This window comes from Cryptomeria japonica, chromosome 4 (genome assembly GCF_030272615.1).
Source record: "Cryptomeria japonica chromosome 4, Sugi_1.0, whole genome shotgun sequence".
Lineage (NCBI taxonomy): Eukaryota > Viridiplantae > Streptophyta > Pinopsida > Cupressales > Cupressaceae > Cryptomeria > Cryptomeria japonica.
In genome coordinates this window covers 558,339,436-558,353,969 of record NC_081408.1, presented here as the reverse complement: position 1 = coordinate 558,353,969, position 14,534 = coordinate 558,339,436, and the positions used below count along the sequence as shown (strand labels likewise).

Genomic DNA, 14,534 nt, shown 5'->3' with positions numbered 1-14,534 from the left:
AAGTTGAAGTGTTTTAAATTCTAAAGTTTGTTTTTGGTAGTGGTTCTGAATCTGCAAAGTATAGAGACAGTAGAAACAAAAGTTGGCATCATTGATTGTAAAAGTTACAGTCATTTCCATACCCTTGTAGGTTTTGTTTGTTGACATGGTTTCTTATTTTCAATTCCTGACAAGTACAAGAAGAGGAAAAAAGTTTGGTAAATATAAGAAGCATATTTGCAAGGAACTCAAATAGTTGAGAAAACAGTGGATGGCAGATGTGTACCTGTTGTATCAGAGTTTTCACATCCAACAGTCTCGTTCAATTTTAATTGAATCTAATATTGGTTACATCTGATGTTGATCAGGTGCAAAGTGTGAATATTGTCATGTCTTGAAATAAATGATAGAAAATATATAGTATGTAAAATTGCAATGAAGTTGTATTTGGACTACTTGTTTAATTTTGTGTTGCAAGTAATTTTCTTTCAGGATTTGGGAAAGATTCAACAAACGAGCATCTTCTTTTTTCCTTAGTATGGTTGATGCACCACCTTTCAACCTTGAGTAACTTTCGTAAGTGAAAGTCGGATGAATCTGCGGGTGGTTAATTAATTTCACTCTGGAAAGCATTGTAGATGTAAGGCCTTGTTTCTTTGTTTTGCCAATGTCAACTGTTGCAAAGTCTAGTGTCAGACCCTGCAATTTGTGAATAGTAATACCCCATGCCATTGTTAATGGAATTTGTGTGCGGTTTCCCCTAGTAATTGGCGTTATGGGAACATGTTTTGGATTTGTTGGATCCCATGATGGGCCAGTATAATGTTGGAAGAGGACCACCACATATTTTGGCAGATCGGGTGGCTTAGAACCTACATCGTAGACAATCATTTCAATTTGACCCAAAGCACCATTGACAAGGCTGACTTCTATCCATAAATTTGCAATAAGCATTACTTCCTGGTCTATAGAAAGGAGGATTTCAAATGATAGTTGTTCTTCTTGGTGTGTTTGTCTGTCTTTCTGATGTGCAATGATTGTTGTTGCACATGTAATGGGTGTGTGCAATTGTTTCAACATTTTAATGTTGTGTGCAGTTGAAGCTGCATTTGTTGCAAACAAATGCTTCTGATGGTTGAAGTGGTTGTTCTGATCAAGCGTCAAAGCATGGGTTGACCACATCTATAGGCTTTCCCAATCTGTTTGCAGTGGCGTTGTGTTGCGTATATTAAGAAACATTTCACAAAACTGCATCTGGGAGGGGCTTGTACCTTGTTGTCGAAATGAAACATCCAAGGTGACAACATTATTGAAGGTGTGCCATAGAGCCAGTGCTATTGAGTGGGATGCATATAATGGTGCAAGTTTTCGTTTCTTCGATCTTTCATCTCTGCGCTCTAGTTAAAACATACATACACGTGTGTTGAATATTGTGCAAGTATTTGATTGTCTAAAAGGTATTTCGATAAGTGACCAACTGTCAATGTAGATATGCTAGAGTGATATGACACTAAAAGATAATTCAAGTGTTTGAAAGTTTGCAAGATTTTTGATCTTCAGTTTTGGAGTGCAATGATGATGATTTTGATAAAACCAAGTCTTAGAGGAATGATATACCCTACTATGTGGGACAAGGTGATCCTGGCCAAACGTTTTATTTTTGTGATAGAGGATAATAGATCCTGATGAAAAACTATGTTTTGAGTGATCAGTTTATCAAAGAGGGTGATAATGCACTTTGAGATGTTTAGATCTTGAACTTGTTGAAGGTGAATACTTGAAAATCTTGAGGTGTCTAGTTCTAGAATCCGATTTGACAGAAGATAACTTGACCAAGCAAACCAAGAAGACAACCTAAGCACAAAATGAAAGATATCAAGTGTTTATACTCATTGTGAATTGACCAAGCAAACATGGCAAATCTGAATAAGATATGCAAGAAGACAACTCTAGATTGACAGAGACTAGGAAATCGTATGACAGTTTATACAATCCTAGACGACAATTTAGACAGACCCATATGACAAAGGCGTAATCTCGTACGACACTTCCCACAGAACCAGATGAGAAAGGCATAATCTTGTACGACACTTCCCACAGAACCAAACGAAAAATGATAACACACAATATTCTGCTAATTTGACTCGTACGAAAATTCCCACAAATGTAGATGATAAACTAGATTTTTCGTATGAGAAACTAGAAAGCTCATACGACTAAGGACAGAGTAGAGACAATTTTTTTACTTTGATAGATTTTTTATCAATGAAGTTTGATATTTTGATTCAGTTTTCCCGATTTAGATGTCTGAATTTATATTTTAAGGATCAAAACACAACAAACACATGATATGATAAGTGACCTAAAGCACAACATGCAAAATCCTAAGGAAGTTGGCTGAGAGAGAAACCCTTTGCTTGCAAACTTATGTACACACCCAATAGCTAATCAGAATACGGTCGTTGAGTCTCACACAATGGATTCTCAACGTCGTATTATCCGACTCCAAACGCTAATGGGGGCATGATATGGCACGTGCCTTGGGAGAGTTACTATCTCTCTTGCACAAAGATTATCCCCCTTTCGGAGGTGAATCAAGTAGCTTCTATTTTAGGGTTCGTAGTAAGGGTTTTCTTTTGAAATTACCCCTTGCAGTCGCGCAAGCATGATTGAGGCCTATAGCCCAACAAGGTACCGAAACAAGAAGTAGTCACACAAGCGTGATTGAGACCGCGAGGCCCTACTAAATGTACGATATGACAGATCTCAAAAGAGAAAACTCAAATAATCCCATCCTCCAAGACTTTAATCTCGAGAGGCCTATTTTTTAGAGTGAGTCAGAAATCTTAGGTCTAGCTGTACTCACTTGGGTCATTCTCACAGGGTGATTACTTTTTCCCACTATGACAGGCCTGCTAAAGGTAATCAAATCTCTAATATAGAAGCGCTTCAAGGGTCAGGATTTCTGATTGTCCAAATGGACAAGAGCATACTCTCCTACCTTTTAGAAAACTTCTCAGGCATAGAAAACAAAATGTTCATTTACCATTAGCAAAATGAGTGTGCCTAGAAAACTTTAAGAAGACACAAAGTTTGGTTGATTTCTCCTTTAGGCAACCTGCAAAACAAATACGTTAGTAATCATGTTATTTTGAGAAATTGAATCTTTGGCAAGCGTAATCTTCGACAATCATCCTGCAAAAACCAGTTAGGCTATTAGAATACTAAAAAATAGACCAGGGTTAGCATTAGTAATAGCCAAGTTGAAGCATAAAAACCTCAAAATGCAATACACAGAAGCAGAAACTCGAACGAGTATTCTCACATACCCGTACAAGGGCACAAAGAAACTCATACGGTACTGCAAAGGTACTCATATGAGATTCTGGAATAGCCCCAACCAGAAACCTATAAGATTGAAGATTTGATAATGAGAGAGGCCAAGAAATTAGATTTCCTGCCCCACGGTGAGCACCAAAATGTCATGTGTGTGAAGTAGGGTACCTGCAGTTGCAACACAAACACTCAATAGATCATTACAATCATGGTTAGGAAATTGAAATTAAACGAAAGAGATGTGAGTGTGGATTTGCTCTTAGATCTGGATAAGCAATCCCAATGACTTGACTACACCTAGACGAAGGATTTAAAATGATATGATATGCAAGCTAAATGAGATTGATTATGCTAGATTGATCCAAGAGTCTAATTAAGGTAATGATATGCATGATTAAGCTATGATGATGATACAATTAAGATAGAATAGAGATTGATTAAGCTACATGATTCAACAATTATGCTATAAAATGATCAAATTAAGCTAGATCTAAGATGCAATTGCCTATAATAACAATGCTTAAATGATATGCTAAAATGGATATGCCTATAGTAACTATGCCTGAATTGATATGAGGATGGGATCCTTTTTGCTCCAAAATGGGGGATATTTATAGGATTTCCAAGGCTAGGGGTGAGGTGGCAGGACAACGATCAAGATCGAGTCTGAAGACATCAAGGGTCAAATTGGAGGAGGTTGGAGAAGAGGCTGGAGGGAGGCACACTTGTCATCTCTTCAGTGACAAGTGTCAAGGAGGCTTGCTCATAAGAAGGCAAGTGTCCAAGGGAGAAGACATGTGGCATAAGTGTCATGTGTCTCAAGGGGAGAATATCCACACCATAGGAGGTTAGGATAAGGAGGTTAGGATGTGCAAGATAGGATAGGGTTAGTTAAACCCAGGATTAGGTGGAATGGGTTAGATTAGAGGGTGTTTAGGTTAGGTGGTTAGAAGTTAGGATGCATGTGGGTAATTTCAATTTAAAAATTCAAATAATAGGAAAAGGCTAATTAACTTTCAACAACTCATAAATTGATTTGTTTTAATTAATTAAGGGATTAGAAGGAATGAATTAAATGGGGGGAGGATTAATTAATTCAGCTTAATTAATCAAAGAGGACTATTGAAATGAACCTATTAAATAAATCCTTATATTTATTAATAAGTAGATGAATGGGAGAATTTAATCAAATTGCTAATGAATTCAATTAAATTGGGAAGGGGGATTAATTAAATAATTGCTTATTTAATTAATTATCTTCAGAGCATTTTTAGGTGTATACAAAATGTGGCTTATTTTGACTTAGAGAACTAAACATTTGAAACCTTTGTTGGAATTTTGGATCTCTCTCTCTCTCTCTCTCTCTCTCTCTCTCTCTCTCTCTCTCTCTCTCTCTCTCTCTCTCTCTCTCTCTCTCTCTCTCGCGCGCACACACATACACATTAGCTTTTTGGCAAGTTTGAAAACTCACCAATCTGTTAAAATTTTAAACACCATCTTTTCTTGTTGGATTTTCAAGGACTTCAAGAAATTATAATCTTGTTGACATGTTGAACCTTAATATTTTGGCTATCTAGGTTTCAAGGAGATCATGAACTTACATAATTCCCAAAATGTTAAAAAAATTGAACACTTTATTTATCTTAGCCAACTTTAATTGTAAAATAAAGACCTAGATGGATTTTGTGACATCAAATCTAAGTATTAATGATGATGTAGGTCACATAGGGAGCTAGGTGAGAGTGAACAATACAAAACACAAGAGTTTAAAAGTTATAGGATTTGAGGGTTAGGATAGCTTTCTTTGAGGTACCTAAATATGGATATATTTGAACTCACAATCTTGATTCAAGACAGTCTAATAAAAAGCGTCAAAGGATTATATTTCAAGGTTACCAAGGAAATCACATTCTAGAATTTTCTATGTGAATTTATTGTGTTTAATAAAAAAATTAACATATGAAAAATTGATGTAGATGACCCTTTAAAGTATTTTTTATGAGAATCTTGAAAAGGATTATGTGTTGATTTGCATTAGAATACCCATTAAATACTTGGAAATTTGTTTGAAGTCCAACTTTAAGTAAAAAATTCTAAACTAATTTTTTCCTTATGATTTCCTCAATGTTTATATTTAGACATAGAGTGTCATCATTTGAGAATCTAGGTTAACATTCATTTTTTTGTCCCTTAATCAACTTAGAGTTTATTGTTGGTGTCAAGTAAAAGATCAGTCTGCTAAAAGAACCCATTAATATAGGTATGAGAATTCCAGATCTCACACATATTACTTTTGTATTGTAAGAATATGTACTTCCTTTGATTTATGTGTAGAACTTTGAAAATCAACCTTTTGTATTAGTATTAATAAACATTAACAACATATCTATCAAATTTTGGCAATCTATCTAAAATCTCTCTTTCAAGTGATAGTCTTCCTAAAAGTTTAATTCTATTTTAACAAATATACATAAATATGGTCACATGACCATCAAATCTAAACCCTCTATAATATCAATTAGGTATTTATGAATTTGTTCAAGTCCACATATAGAGTTTAAATGGGAGAATTTATATAATCGATATTGATGTTTATATAATAAGGATGAATGTAAAAATGTCAATCAAAATTTTAAAATTCATATAATATTTTAGAAATTTAAACATATTAACACATTTGTAAGATTTAATAATAATTTATATTTTTTTAATGATTTATATTTAAAATCATTATCTACGTATTTTGTTATCCTTTCTAAGGTTTAGATGTAATGGACAAAAAAGGACAACATTAAATCATAATAATGAAAAAGCGTAAAATAGGGAGCGAACGACTACATTTGCTCATATATGAAACCATACACATAGATTCAATTAATACAATTTAGAAATGGGTAGAAAATTAGGTCGTCAAATGAATATTATACCTGCCACATCGTGTTCAAAGACGGTTGCAATTTCTTTCCTTATTCAAACCTCTATATTCTAGAAAATACAATTTGCGTTCATCACACTATTTAGTAAAACATAACATTATATCATTGTTCAAATACTTGTGTAAGAGAGAGTTTCTTAAGCATAGCTGAATATGAAATAATAAATGTTGTTATCATAAATGAAATTCAAATATTGAACATTAAATAAGTGTTTTAAAGATATAATTAAAAAGTTAAATAAGAGACATCAAATTTCTGCAATCCGTGAGATATTGTTCTTGGTTGTTGCCCGATGCAAAAACTCATACACAATCGAATCCGGAAACAACCAAGAACAATTAAATAAGATTAATTATTTAAATACACATTATTAATATTATTTCAAGCTTCTAGATTTAAAATTTTGGGTGTTTCTTAACCATATGTTTCAATAATATTTGGGGAAAATATACTACTTTTATCTACTGAGATAACCGTTGCACACCACATTGACTGATATTATTTTACAGGCTGTCACACTACAACGATAGCTTTGCAATGAAGCAAAAGCGTTTTATTGGGATACAGTAGTGACCGTTGACCACCAATCATTTGTTTTAACGGTCGGTTCTTATCTACACGTGTCGGTCGCATTTAATAAAACGAACACTTGCCCTCGTCTACTACGCGTGATGATTCCTATATATTAATAAACTTCGCTCTTCAATTCCACACAGCACTGACGAAATTCAGCTCCTAATTTGTGTAAATCTTGTTGCTTTTACCCTGTTTTCTGTTAGTACTCTGTTTTTCTGTCTGCTCTGTGGTATTGTTACCAAAGAAATCATGAGGGAAGGCACTGCGAATTGCATTGACATCATTTTGGCCATACTTTTGCCTCCTCTGGGAGTCTTCTTGAAATACGGCTGCCATGTAAGAATCATTTGCTCTTAAGCACTTTTCGTTGTTTCCTTTTTTCTGCTTTTTAAGATCTGAGCTGAAAATTTTAGTAATTTTTGTTGTGTGGACTGATTGATTGTGCAGGTGGAGTTCTGGATATGCTTGCTGCTCACAATTTTGGGCTACTTGCCAGGAATTATTTATGCAATTTATGCCATCACCAAGTGAAACCCTCGCTGTCATGTTTTTTTGCTGTAAATATTTGTAGGGTTTGGGATTTGGTTAGGGTTTGAGAAGTGGCTTTTTTGAGAAGAATAATGACGGGGTTTCGGCAGTAGTTTTATTGGAGGCTGCTGTAGCCGATCACTTCTGATGTGTACTATCTATCCTCAATTTATAGATTGAATACTGTTTTGTTTGTTCGTGTGTAATATTTATCCTCAATTTGATTGTTCAAGTGCCTTTAGCTGTTTTGATGTTTGTGCGAACTGGTACTTTTGTACTTTTCTAAACAAGAAGAAAACTTCGAAACTGTAATACGTTGAAAAATTAAATAATGTTTTTTCGAAAGTAAGTTTGAAAGAGACCATCGCCATTATTGAAGACTGATTGAAAAACAAACAAAATAGTTGATGGAAGTGTGTACAGTTCTTGATGACTATATAAATTTAAAATAAGCAGTTGCAGAAGATCAACTTGCAACGGAGGATCTTGTTTGTTCAATATGTAATCATCTCTTTATGTCAGTTATTAAGAAATGTGTTCTGAATGTTGGCCACTATTTAGAAGTGATGGTTGTAAACCTTAAAATCAAAAAGAAAATAATGTTAAAAAGCTTTTAAAAAGTAAAAGATGGTTGGAAACCTTAAAATCAAAAAGAAAATAATGTTAAAAAGCTTTAAAAAGTAAAAGAAAAGCATGGCGTAAGTACTTGTAATGACTCAATGAATATCTCACTGTCCGAGAGTATTTTTAGAATTGTGAAGGTATTTGATTGAATTGAAAAAAAAAAGTGAATAAGAGGGAAAAAAGTACACTCTTTTGGTTAAGAGTATCTTTAGTCTCATGAAGGTATTTTATTGAAATTTAAAGATGATGTGGAAAGGAAGAGAAATATATATATATATATATGAATGTTATAGAATGTATAGTTTGTATCTAAAATATAAGTCTAGATTGTATTGAATCTATAGGTTGTATCAAAAATAAGAATCTTGAATGCATTGTTTATATAAATGCAAATTTTGATTGGAAAGTTATAATTATGAATATAAAAAATTTATTTGTAAGAGAACAAGTGTGAATCTAATAAGTTGAGATAAACTAAGTCAAAGAAGGAATATATTAATAAAGACAAATAAAATTTAACTTATTGTATTATAATTTTAGAATTGGTGCAATGAGCTTATAGTTAAATCATTATTTTTTTTTGTAGTTAATTGCATGAAAATATACAAATAAAATGAAAGTTCTATAATCATTTGAAAGGATGATAGATAAATGAGATGTGAAATATGTCAAATATTTTTTGACATCTATAATTATGTAACTTTCCAATTAAAATAGAATTGCATGAAAATATACAGCTAAAATGAAAATGTTGGACTTGCTTGGACATCAAATTAAAGTCGATTCCTTTATAACCTTGCTTAAGATACCATCATGGTGAAATTCACCAATCATAATAAGGTAGGGGTGGCAACACATTAGAAGATGATGACAATACATTTTTGAAAATTTATATCAACACATTAGAAAATGAAGTAATTTGGACTCGCAAGGAATAATAAGTAATTATGCAAAATTGATCTCATTGACTTGCATGTAAAATATACACCTAAACCTATAGTATCAAGCCTACCTTTACCTTGTTTCATTTGCCGTGATGGTGAGAAAAATAATCTCAAAGGTCCTTTTGGATATAGATATTCGAGTAATAAATTTTTTATATTCGAGAAATAAAAATGCAAATCATCATTATAGTGATGATAGTCAGGAGTGAGATCAAAATTTAGGGCTTTCACACTGTCAAATCGTATATAAGCGATTTTCTTTCTATAGATTTTTTTGCTATTATCTTTCTAACCTCAAGAAAACGCATGCCCATTTTGCAGACTCTTGAATTGGAAAAAGAATTTACATTTGGAGATCTTTAGTGGTATCAAATACAATAATCTACATCCTCAAAAATCCCTGTAAAACCAAATTTGTCTCATATGATACTCAAAAATCAATCTATAAACAATAAGATTTGAAACTAACATTGTTTACAGCCTCAACCCATCTACAGTTCATGGCATTTCTTTCCCATGATATTATATAATGTGTTTTTAGCTGCATCTCTGTATTATCCTTCTCTCTGGTGCTTACAGATGCTTCTTTGTGGGGTGTATCACCTGGCTTCAATGTGAAAATAGTTTGAAAAATTACAAGATTATTATATACTGCTCAAATCCCATTTCTATTATTTGGTCATGGAGCTGCATCCTGAGCGATATGATACCATTTTTTGCATTCGTTTGCACACGGCAAACAAATGTTTCAGAAAAGTGTTGCCCTGTAATTAATTTACGCTGTGTGCAGTTCCTGCAAAAATTCATCCATTTCTCTACTGGATGATCATTTTTAAAATTGTATATTTGAGATTCGTGATTGGTGGAGAGTTAAAAAAAAGTTGGTGATAATTTTCAATAGCTTTCTGAATTCATAACCACTTTCTCCAGAACTGTTAGTCCTTTATGCTTTTTCAATAGCTTTGTACAATTTCAAGAGCTATTTCATAGCCATTGCATTTTCCAACATAAAGCTTGGTACTTGATACATTGTCTTTGTAATTTTATGCTTTAATTGTTTGATTGTTAAAAAGGAACCATGCCTTTGTAGCATTGTTCTGATGTGTAGTATTTAAATTAGGGTTTAGATGTTTGTGAGAGAAATAATTCTCTTTTCAACTCATGCCTTCAGTTCTTCTTTAGACCTTTTCAAGTATTCATTACATAATGTCATATAATGTATAGGTATTATAACCCTTCGAGTTGAATATCAATTTAAGCAAATCAAGTGGACAAGAACTCATTCTTGACATAACAAAAGATCACAACATTTGAAAGTTCTGATAAAGGAGTACATCTTAAAACAAGAGCCCAGTGTACCAAAAAAAAATTTGTTCCCCAAAGGTGCAACCAAAATTATATAATTCTACTCTCAAACCATGAAATCCTTAAATTTATGCCAATGTTGCCTCCTTGGGTTTTTCATAACCTACCTTTCTTCCTCAATACATTATTCTCTATCATATCTAACCTTGATATAAATACTCCAAAGATACATTCAATTGAAATGTTGAACACATTCATACAATATCACTTTGCCAAGAAGTTGCATATTTCTATTTGCCCAATCTTAATGAGTATAATTTTAATTTATTTTGTCAATTTGATACATGTCGAAGTTACACCAATTTTTGTAACTCTTTAAAATCTTGGTCATTGTGGGTCTCTTTATAATATGTGCATATAAAAAAAATCAATTTTCTTTTTCTTTTTATTTATCACATATTCATTATATCTCTTTTTCTACAAGTTCAACTTCTATAAAACAATTTTATTTTATTTTTTTCTATATTATTCCATGCTTCAAAATTTCTATAGCTTGCGAATTTGCTTATGAAAAAAAGAGACAATGTTGTGTTCATTGCATACATTGTTATATTTTCAAAAAATAGAATAAATGAAAAAATTTGTTATGATTATGACCTATTCTCTGGTATCAATTGAATGATACACTTTTTAATTTTTTTTTCTTAAATATATAAATTTGAAATGTCAATTCTCAATATGAAATGATTCATTTGCAATATCATATACACATATGTAAAACAATATATATATATTCAAATACAAAAAAATGGAGTGTAGGAGGAAGCTAGGGTTTGTAGGAGGCGGTGATTTTCGTTCTCGAGAACGGGAGAATGGCACAAGATGGATGGAAAACAAGCGGCCTTGGCGCCCATCGCATGCAAACTAGTGGCAGTGGCAGGACGTGGGACGAAGGAGGGGGGATGGAGTTAGTTTTGGTGAAACTAGATTCCCCTTTGAGCATGACAAAAACAAATGGGGGTACTCACGGGTATTGAACTTTCCGAAGTGGAGTAAGCAATAGACGAAGGATAGATTAAGGAAGAAGTTTCTAGCACCTCCAGGTTACCATACCATTGGCAAGATTCCAGTAGAGTCTGATAAGACAACTGTCAGTATCTGTATTGACTCAGAGGCTTGGAAGGAATCATTACAAGTCTTGCGAGCCAAAGATTTCTTCATGAAGTGGGGAGGGGAATGGTCGACCTTTTCCAAGAATAGGAACTGGGTCAACAAAGAGTGGGGGAGCCACTTTGAGATCAAAACCCTAACAAATGAGTTTTTCCTTATCATAGCTGGGTCAGCAGAGGACAAAATTAAGCTGATGAACAATGGGCCATTCTTAATGATGGGAGTAGGGTTTTACATTAAGGACTGGACCCCCAATTTTGACCCTTGACAAGCCATCGTAGAGGAAATACCTGTTTGGATCGGACTATATAATCTCCTGCATGAATATTGGAAGGAGGAAGTTTTTAAGATTATTGGTGATAAGTTAGGGAAATTCATCAAGTCGGATGAAGCGATTGACAAGCTGAATTCATGCATGTATGCCCGTATCTGTATCATGTGGAAACCTCACCCAGGGCTCCCGAAGGCTGTTGAGATTCGATCGCCAAAGGGCCTATAAAGAAAAGAGATTGAAGTTGAAGAAATCATGGTGAAGTGTAAGTCCTGTAAAGAATGGGGACACGAGGATCGTGATTGCAAGGCAGGGGAGAAGGGAAAGGGAAGGGCAGACAGAGCTTTGGAGGAGCAATTGTTAGCAGGGTCAGAGGTGACAAAGCAATTGTCGGGTCACACAGAGGCGAACCTGGGCTTTGATCTGGTTGTTTCAATGGTTGGGAAGCATCACCATAACGATGTAGATTTAGGTGGGGTCAAAGTGCCCTTGGCTTCTTTCTCTATTTAGGAGGCGTTGTTGAAGGCTTTTGTTCCTTCTGGAGATGAGGTCGTTGCAATTGTGAATGGCACACTGGGAGAGACTTTCATCGATCGTCTTCAAATTCTAACAGGTTGTACGGATGGGGCACATGTGTGTCAAGCAAATAGAGAAGGGTGTGCGGACGTATGTTTCCAAAATGATGGTTCGGCAGCGGAGGTTGGTCATGGGTTTATTCTTCATGATTTTGTAGTAGGAGGGGGGATTCCCTCCCAGCATAGGTTTTTTTCTACTTCTGAGTTTGGATTGGAGGGCTTGGTGAAGGGATTGAATGACAAGCCACTGGTGAACAAAAATTCAGACGTTGTATCAGGGATTGTAGAGGAAAAGGTAAACAACTTTAAAGACATCCACATGTCCCCGGACAAGGTAGATTATGGCATCACAACAGAGTTGGAGTCCGATGAGGAGGATAGGTTGAGCGATGATTCTTTGGGGTTGTCTGCTGAGGTAGGGGAGACAAAGGTTAGGACCATTAAATGGACTAAAACAAATCCTTCTAAGTTGTCTAAAGGGAATTTGAGAGGTAGGAAAAATGGGCAGAAGTTGCTTGAGGAAGCAGGCAATATGAAGGGTCAGACAAGACTGCTTAGATCCGGGAGAGACCTGTTCTCTCCTGGGCAGCAATGAAGTTCCTAACTTGGAATGTCAGGGGTTGCAATGCCCCTAACAAGAGATGCCTAATCAAAAGAGGTTTTGATCAGGCAAAGCTGGAAGTAATTTGCATTCAGGAAACTAAATTAGGAAGAGAAGATGCAGCTAGAGTTTTTGGTGCTAGGCAGAGGTGGTCTGGGTTCTTTGTGGAATCAGAAGGGGCTTCAGGTGGGTTAGGCATATTGTGGAATCCATTGGTTGTTCAGGTGGATGTTGTCTCAAGCTCTAAACATTGGCAGATGGTAAAGGTGAATTCAAAGACTATGAACTTTTCTTGTTTTTTAATCAACGTCTATGGTCCCACTATGGCAATGGAGAAGTGTCGGTTGTGGGATGATATTTCCAAGCTTTTAGAGGAGGTGAGGTCGGCCTTAACTATTGTTGCTGGGGATTTCAACACCACTCTTTCCTTCTCGGAATAACATGGAGGGGCGAGAAGGATGTGTAGGATGTAATTAGACTTTCAGACATTTGTGGACTCCAATGCCTTGTTTGAAGTGGCTGCTAAAGGAGGGAGTTTTACTTGGACCAATAGATGGCGAGGCTTTTCCAACATTGCTAAGAAACTAGATAGGTTCTTCCTTGTAGGGGATTAGAACTTGACACCCCTGGTCTTTGAGGCAGAAGTTTTAGCTATTTCAGGTTCGGACTACTTCCCGGTCTCTTTGGTTGTGCAGAAAGATGGAGTTCCGCTCTAATGTCCCTTCAAGGTGGAAAAGATGTGGTTAAGGGAGCTGGGCTTTAGAGATCAGGTGGTTGGCTAGTGGAAGGAGGCCCTGGTGGTGGAAGGCTTCTTGGCCTTTCAGTTCTTTAAAAAGATTAGTTATGTGAAACAAAAACTGAAATCTTATAACAAGGATGTGTTTGGTAATATCTTTGATGAAAAAAGTAGGATTGAAGGGGATCTGGGGGCCTTGAATGTGAAAGTCTTGGCTGAAGGGATGAATGAAGTGGATTATCTCACGAAGAAAGACCCGCTTAGTAGATATGGGGAAGTTTTGCAGAGGGAGGAGATTTACTGGAAACAAAAATCGTGAAGAATTTGCTTAAAGCCGGTGATAGAAACACAAAAAAATTCCATAGTTTGGTGAAGGCTAGGAGAAGCCTCAATAGAATCCTTTCCCTGTGATTAGTGGATGGGACATTAACGAAGGACCCAGATCGTATTAGCAAGGAGGCGGTGGATTTCTTTGGGAATCTATGGAGGAAGAGCAGGACTGGTCAGGACAGTTTGCAAGCTGAGTTTTTGGGAGATTATTCCTCCCTTAGTCTCTAGGGATGATAATAGGATGCGTGAGGAGCCAGTCTCGTTGAAGGAAGTGAAAGTTGTTGTTTTTGGGTTGGGTGGGGAGAAAGCAACGGGCCCAGATGGGTTTCAGACATTCTTTTTTCAGTTCTTTTGGGATTTGCTTGGAGGGGAGTTGCAAGAAGTGGTCAAAGAGTCAAGGTCAAGGGGATTTGTTTTGAAGGAATTCAATTGAACTTTGGTGGCACTTATTCCTAAGAAAGACAAGCCAGAGGGGTTTGAGGAATTTCCTCCGATCTCGTTGTGTAAAACCATTTACAAAATCATAACAAAAGTTGTCGCTAACAGGCTTAAACTGATTTTAGACAAGCTGATTTCTTGTGAACAGAGTGGTTTTACCCCAGGGAGGAACATCGCGGACGAGG

At 35.5% G+C, this 14,534-nt stretch overlaps 1 protein-coding gene across 1 annotated transcript; it reads left to right on the top strand.

The window, feature by feature from the left end:
* Positions 1 to 6,941: 6,941 nt before the first annotated feature.
* Positions 6,942 to 7,548, top strand: LOC131029419 (hydrophobic protein LTI6B). Its single transcript, XM_057959894.2, has 2 exons — positions 6,942 to 7,163; positions 7,275 to 7,548. Exons 1-2 carry the CDS (start codon positions 7,077 to 7,079, stop codon positions 7,356 to 7,358), a joined length of 171 nt encoding a protein of 56 aa, XP_057815877.1. The 5' UTR covers positions 6,942 to 7,076; the 3' UTR covers positions 7,359 to 7,548.
* Positions 7,549 to 14,534: the final 6,986 nt, after the last annotated feature.

Coding starts and splice junctions, on each gene's coding strand:
- LOC131029419 (XM_057959894.2), top strand. CDS start 7,077: ATGAGGGAAGGCACTGCGAATTGCATTGACATCATTTTGGCCATACTT. Junction 7,164..7,274: donor TCTTGAAATACGGCTGCCAT/GTAAGAATCATT, acceptor TTGATTGTGCAG/GTGGAGTTCTGGATATGCTT.